Genomic DNA, 7,140 nt, shown 5'->3' on the forward strand with positions numbered 1-7,140 from the left:
GAAGCTGGACAGGACATTAAAAAAAAAAATATATATATATATATATATATATATATATATATATATATATATATATATATATATATATATATATATATATATATATATATATATATATATATATATATATATATATATATATATATATATTTATTTGTGGCGGACGTAATTATTTCATGGCGGGCCGCCACAAATAAATGAATGTGTGGGAAACACTGTTGTTGGAGGTACCGAACCCCACCAGTTTCATATGCACATTCACCGAACCCTTCTTTAGTGAAAAATACAATTTATTTTTTTTTCAAATTCAAGACAAAATTACATGTTTTTTTTACTGGTGCACAACATGAACCGTGCATGAACATCACCTTGTTCAAAGAACAAAACCAACACAGTGCATGAACTCACAACAAATTATACACCTGCAAATCAGATGGAAAATTAGAGGGAACATTGTTTGGTGGTATCCATAATACGCCGCTAGGGAGAAGTTTTTATTTACATGATGAGTCAGGTATATCTTGACCTCCGTGGTGGAGGCTCCGCCGAACCCCTGAGGTCGACTCACAGAACCCCTAAGGTTCGATCGAACCCAGGTTAAGAACCACTGCTTTAAGATGTAATTTTTAAATAACCTCAATAAACACAATTCAAATATACAGTATTCCTATTAAGTATTTTTTTAACCGGACAGACTTTATTGTATACTTTTAAGGAACTTAGTCTCTTTATCCAAGTTTTGAATTCACTTCAGTTTCAGCGAACTCCTCTCGTCATCTAAAAAAAGTGCATTCTGTAAAAGGTTTTTTTTGCCTTTTAATCTCAATCCAGGTAGCCATTTCTGTAGTTAGCGTACGTTTGTATGGTAAATTTGCTGTTACAACAAGTGTTTCCATTATAGTGTGTAATGATAGGAATTTCATTTAGAATTTTAACAGAAATCAAAAAATCAAAAAAAGTGAACGACAAAACTATTCATACCCATACAAATCTCACAATTGTTTTTATTTTTTAATTCAAAGTGAATTAAACGACACAGGGAAATATTGGACATATTTATGATATACGAACAAAAAATTATAATTGGCCTCCGGTAGCTCATTTTACAATTGTGAGTAATTATTGACTAGAAAATTAAATGAAAGATATACTAAAGTTAATGTTATAGTGCAGGTATGCTGTAACCAGGCGTGCACTGGGACAAAAATGTGGCCCTGGACTTTTTGGTCCATGGCTCACTGCATTACCAGAAAGCCCCGATTTTTGTACTACATGAATCTTAACCTGAATTTATTTGGACGCAAATTTTGGAGCAATACAAACACATGGGAAACAAATTGTTGAATCATTTTTTTTAGTACAAAAATGTAATGAACAAACATCAAATAATTAAATCTAATTAAATTACTATGTGAGTGTGGGGTTTATCTCACTGATTTTATTTTCCGACACAACCTGACTTGGGATTGATGTCATGCCCTCCGCTGCCAAAATTAGAAGCTCATACGGCTACAGCACAAGACACTAACAAAGGATGGGGGGCATTTTTTTTAAATTTTCTATTAATAATGATGGAGCAGCTAATAATAAGTTTGCTGTAAAAAAAATTTAAGCACCATGTCATTTTATTATCTGACGCATCTTGCTTGTCTGCAGAAGCATGTCCCCTGGCTGGACTTGAATACTATCCGTACATATACCAAAGCACGGCGCGGGAAAAATAAATACAGAGATAAATAAATGGTTGTCCATCGATTGTGCCATTATTTATCGGCCCGCTGGGAAAAAAAACTATTGGTAACTGATGGCCAGTCCGCCACTGGCTGTAATTAACAATGTCACTTTCCTTTTTTTATACCCTAAATTCACAATATTTTCTTATATAATATGCAGTGGATATATTGGTTTTTGAACAGGGTTTGTAAATGGAAATGTTTGTAAATTGAATAACATTTCTCCGTAATAAACAATGTTAATATGAACAATGGGTTCCAGCCTTGACAAAAGTTAATCTTTTAATAAAAGTTTGTACACTTTGAACACAATACAAAGCGCTATGCAGTACTGTATGTCGAACAAACATAAACATTTGATAACAAAACCAAAACAACAATTAGCTGAGCTATCCTCATTGTCAGCCGTCCTTCTGCCACACACACACACACACACTCTCTCACACACACACACACACACACTCTCACACACACACACAGACTCACACACACAAACACACACCCACCCACATATTATTGTATTTGTTACCTTCTTGAGACCTCCAAATAACGCCTACCTCTTTAGGACCACCCTTTCTAGATATATAAAGATTTTGTATTTACAATTTTAATAATATATACATAATCTGCAAAAATAAAAAATATTGTTGTGAAAAATGAGTTGGAATATCACAAGAAAAACTATTATAATAAAATTCGTAATTTTAGTTAACGCAAGTCAAAATTTTACAAGAAAAACTGAACATTTGTGCAATATTATGATAAAAGTTGGAATTTTACTCAATAACAGTCACTATTTTACAAGAAAAGCTTAAAATTGTGTATTGTATGAAAAGACTCGTAATTTTACTCAACAAAAGTTACAATTTTATATAAAAACTTTAAAATGTTGGCAATATTACAATGATAATCAGAAATTTTACTTGGCAAAATGATGACAAAAGTAATAATTTTACTCAAAAAATGTCACTATTTTACAAGAACAACAAAAAAATTGTCAATATTGTGATAAAAGTCAGCATTTTATATGACAAATGTCACCATTTTGCATTAAAAATTGATAATTTTTCATAAAAAAGTAATAATTTTACATAAAAAAGTAATCATTTTACGAGAAAATATTGCAATATTACAGAAACAGAAATAATATGAGAAATTGTTATCAATTTTATTTAAAAAAAAGTCAACACATTGTGAGAAAAAGACTGCTTTCAGTAAAAAAAATGTGCTGAATTTTTTGTTTGTAATTGGTTTTTAATCTTCATTATTTACTTCAAGTTATAATAGTATGTCTCTATATACATATTTATGTATTTATGTTTTATTATTTTGGCCAATGGGGGGGCATTTCAATTTCTTACACACACTTGCTATTTCATATGTTGACCATAGGGGGAGCACTTTTAAAACCGACACACAGTCAATTTGAAAAATCCCTTCTTTTTGGTACCACTCTAATTTTGAGATTTCACCACCGGGGGTGCAAATGAGACATTCTCTATTAGATGCAATGGTTTTCCGTAGTGGGACCATCAATCAATCAATCAATGTTTATTTATATAGCCCTAAATCACAAGTGTCTCAAAGGGCTGTACAAGCCACAACGACATCCTCGGTACAGAGCCCACATACGGGCAAGGAAAACTCACCCCAGTGGGACGTCAATGTGAATGACTATGAGAAACCTTGGAGAGGACCGCATATGTGGGTAACCCCCCCCCCCCTCTAGGGGAGACCGAAAGCAATGGATGTCGAGTGGGTCTGACATAATATTGTGAAAGTCCAACACATCAGCGAAAGTCCAGTCCATGGTGGGGCCAGCAGGAACCATCCCAAGTGGAGACGGGTCAGCAGCGTAGAGATGTCCCCATCCGATGAACAGGCTAGCGGTCCACCCCGGAGCAGAGTAGAAAAGAAAAGAAAAGAAACGGCAGATCAACTGGTCTAAAAAGGGAGTCTATTTAAAGGCTAGAGTATACAAATGAGTTTTAAGATGAGACGTAAATGCTTCTACTGAGGTAGCATCTCTAACTTTTACCGGGAGGGCATTCCATAGTATTGGAGCCCGAATAGAAAACGCTCTATAGCCCGCAGACTTTTTTTGGGCTCTGGGAATCACTAATAAACCGGAGTTCTTTGAACGCAGATTTCTTGCCGGGACATATGGTTCAATACAATCGGCAAGACAGGCAGGAGCTTGACCGTGTAGTATTTTATACATAAGTAGTAAAACCTTAAAGTCGCATCTTAGGTGCACAGGAAGCCAGTGCAAGTGAGCCAGTATAGGCGTAATATGATCAAACTTTCTTGTTTTTGTCAAAAGTCTAGCAGCCGCATTTTGTACCATCTGTAATATTTTAATGCTAGACATAGGGAGGGCCGAAAATAAAACGTTACAGTAATCGAGACGAGATGATTTATGTCCTACCTTGTTCACCGGTCCTCATATGGAAGGTACTTTTCCTTGTTGATGTCTCAAGAAGGGTAGAAATACAAGAGCACACACACGCGTACACACACACACACACTGTCACTAGCACTGTGGTGCACTCACAGTTTTAAATCACAAAACTATTTAACTTTAACAGCCAGGTCGCTACAATGATTAGGAATCCATCCATCCATTTTCTACCGCTTATTCCCTTCGGGGTCGCGGGGGGCACTGGAGCCTATCTCAGCTACAATCGGGCGGAAGGCGGTGTACACCCTGGACAAGTCGCCACCTCATCGCAGGAATACAAAATAAAATCCGCTTTGCCTCGTTGGTTAAAGGCCTACTGAAATGAGATGTTCTTATTTAAACGGGGATAACAGGTCCATTCTATGTGTCATACTTGATCATTTCGCGATATTGCCATATTTTTGCTGAAATGATTTAGTAGAGAACATCGACGATAAAGTTTGCAACTTTTGGTCGCTGATAAAAAAAGCCTTGCCTGTACCGGAAGTAGCGTGACGTCACAGGTTGTGGAGGTCCTCACATCTGCACATTGTTTACAATCATGGCCACCAGCAGCGTGAGCGATTCGGACCGAGAAAGCGACGATTACCCCATTAATTTGAGCGAGGATGAAAGATTTGTGGATGAGGAAAATTAAAGTGAAGGCTTAGAGGGCAGTGGAAGCGATTCAGATAGGGAAGATGCTGTGAGAGGCGGGTGGGACCTGATATTCAGCTGGGAATGACTAAAACAGTAAATAAACACAAGACATATATATACTCTATTAGCCACAACACAACCAGGCTTATATTTAATATGCCACAAATTAATTGCGCATAACAAACACCTCCCCCCTCCCATCCATATAACCCGCCAATACAACTCAAACACCCGCACACCACACTCAATCCCACAGCCCAAAGTACCGTTCACTTCCGCAAAGTTCATACAGCACATATATTTCCCCAAAGTTACGTACGTGACATGCACATAGCGGCACGCACGTACGGGCAAGCGATCAAATGTTTGGAAGCCAAAGCTGCGTACTCACGGTAGCGCGTCTGCTATCCAACTCAAAGTCCTCCTGGTTGTGTTGCTGTAGCCAGCCGCTAATACACCGATCCCACCTACAGCTTTCTTCTTTGCTGTCTTCATTGTCCATTAAACAAATTGCAAAAGATTCACCAACACAGATGTCCAGAATACTGTAGAATTTTGCGATGAAAACAGAGCTGTTTGTATTGGGACACAATGGTGTCCCAATACTTCCGCTCAATCCGTGACGTCACGCGCAAACGTCATCATACCGAGACGTTTTCAGCCGGCTATTTCCCGGGAAATTTAAAATTGCACTTTATAAGTTAACCCGGCCGTATTGGCATGTGTTGCAATGTTAAGATTTCATCATTGATGTATAAACTATCAGACTGCGTGGTCGGTAGTAGTGGGTTTCAGTAGGCCTTTAATGTTCTTGGTGTGCAGTGGAAGGGAGGGGGAGGTGAAAGTGTCGACAACGCTGTGGATACTTCCTGAATGTTTCAAACAACACATCGCTTGTCCATTGCCTTCTTTGGACTCATATTGAGCTAGAAAAAAATAGGTCAAAAGGCTAAAAACACTTAATAAGCACACAAAGTAGCAGAGCAGCTGACAATACTGCTCTTCTGACTGAAAACAAAGCATGATTTTATTCGGCCTGTGGTTCGTAAATCGAAAAGTTCATACAAATAGCGGTTCTTGAATTCCACTGTAATATAATTGATAATAGGGACGGCGTGGCCAAGTTGGTAGAGTGGCCGTGCCAGCAATCGGACGGTTGCTGGTTACTGGGGTTCAATCCCCACATTCTACCATACTAGTCACGTCCGTTGTGTCCTTGGGCAAGACACTTCACCCTTGCTCCTGATGGCTGCTGGTAGCGCCTTGCATGGCAGCTCCCTCCATCAGTGTGTGAATGTGTGTGTGAGTGGGTGAATGTGGAAATACTGTCAAAGCGCTTTGAGTACATTGAAGGTAGAAAAGCGCTATACAAGTATAACCCATGTATCATTTATTTATTTATTTATTTATTTATAATATCTGAAGAATAGGTGTAATAATGATATGTTTCCTCCTCCTTTAGGTCGTTTTGGGAATCCAGTGTGAGCTGCGCAAACAGCTGAGGCGTTTCATCTCCCTGGAGCGTTTACCGCTGGTCTCAGCACCTGTCGGCTCCGCCTGCCACAGACCGACACGCCCGCCTCCCTTCGGATCCCGACCCTCTCTTCTCGGCCCCAGCATCCGCTTTGCCATCTCCCGCGGCCACGTGAGCGCGGAGGTCATCGGCGTGGCCGGCGAGGACAGCCGACGCGTGGCGGCCATTCTGAACGGCGCCGCCCACCTGAGCGGGCTGAGCTTCACCGTGCGCGGCTGCGACACTCACCACTTCCTGCAGTCGCGGCCCATCGAGGAAGATCTCGCCCTGGGGCTGGGGGTGGGCGGGCGCGTCCTGGAGAGCGGCGTCAACGTGAGCGTGTCGCAGATGAGCGCCATGGTCGGCGGCAGGACTCGTCGGTTCGCCGACATCACCCTCCAGCAGGGGGCGCTTTGCCTGTGCATCCGTTACGGCGGCAGCGAGGAGGAGGAGCGGTCGAGGGTGAGGCAGGAGGCCCGGAGGAGAGCGGTGGAGGGGGCGTGGGAGCAGGAGAGGAGGAAGGTGGAGCTGGGGGACGCGGGGAGCCGAGCGTGGAGCGAAGCGGAGAAGCAGCAGCTGCTGTCGGCCGGACGCGTACAAGGTTACGACGGCTACTACTCCCTGCCTTTGGAGCAGCAGCCCGAGCTCTCCGACTGCCCCTCCAACATCCACTTCATGACTCTGAGCGAGGTGGGGGGCAGGTAACACTCCAGCAGCTCCCCCACCCCCACCAAAGACTGCCTGTTTCTACTCGACTCCAATTTCTTCTACCCTTTCTATACCGTACGGGGGGG

General features: G+C 41.2%; 1 protein-coding gene across 2 annotated transcripts in view; it reads left to right on the forward strand.

Annotated features, from left to right (window-relative positions):
- tenm1 (teneurin transmembrane protein 1) overlaps nt 1-7,140 on the forward strand; it is a 480,926-nt gene extending 473,786 nt beyond the window's left edge. For both annotated transcript variants that reach the window (XM_062045519.1, XM_062045520.1), the window contains exon 38: nt 6,296-7,140. In XM_062045519.1, coding sequence (XP_061901503.1) covers nt 6,296-7,051 — 756 coding nt within the window. In that variant the 3' untranslated portion in view covers nt 7,052-7,140. The remainder of the gene's footprint in view (nt 1-6,295) is intronic.

This window comes from Entelurus aequoreus, linkage group LG04, assembly GCF_033978785.1.
Source record: "Entelurus aequoreus isolate RoL-2023_Sb linkage group LG04, RoL_Eaeq_v1.1, whole genome shotgun sequence".
NCBI classification, from domain to species: domain Eukaryota; kingdom Metazoa; phylum Chordata; class Actinopteri; order Syngnathiformes; family Syngnathidae; genus Entelurus; species Entelurus aequoreus.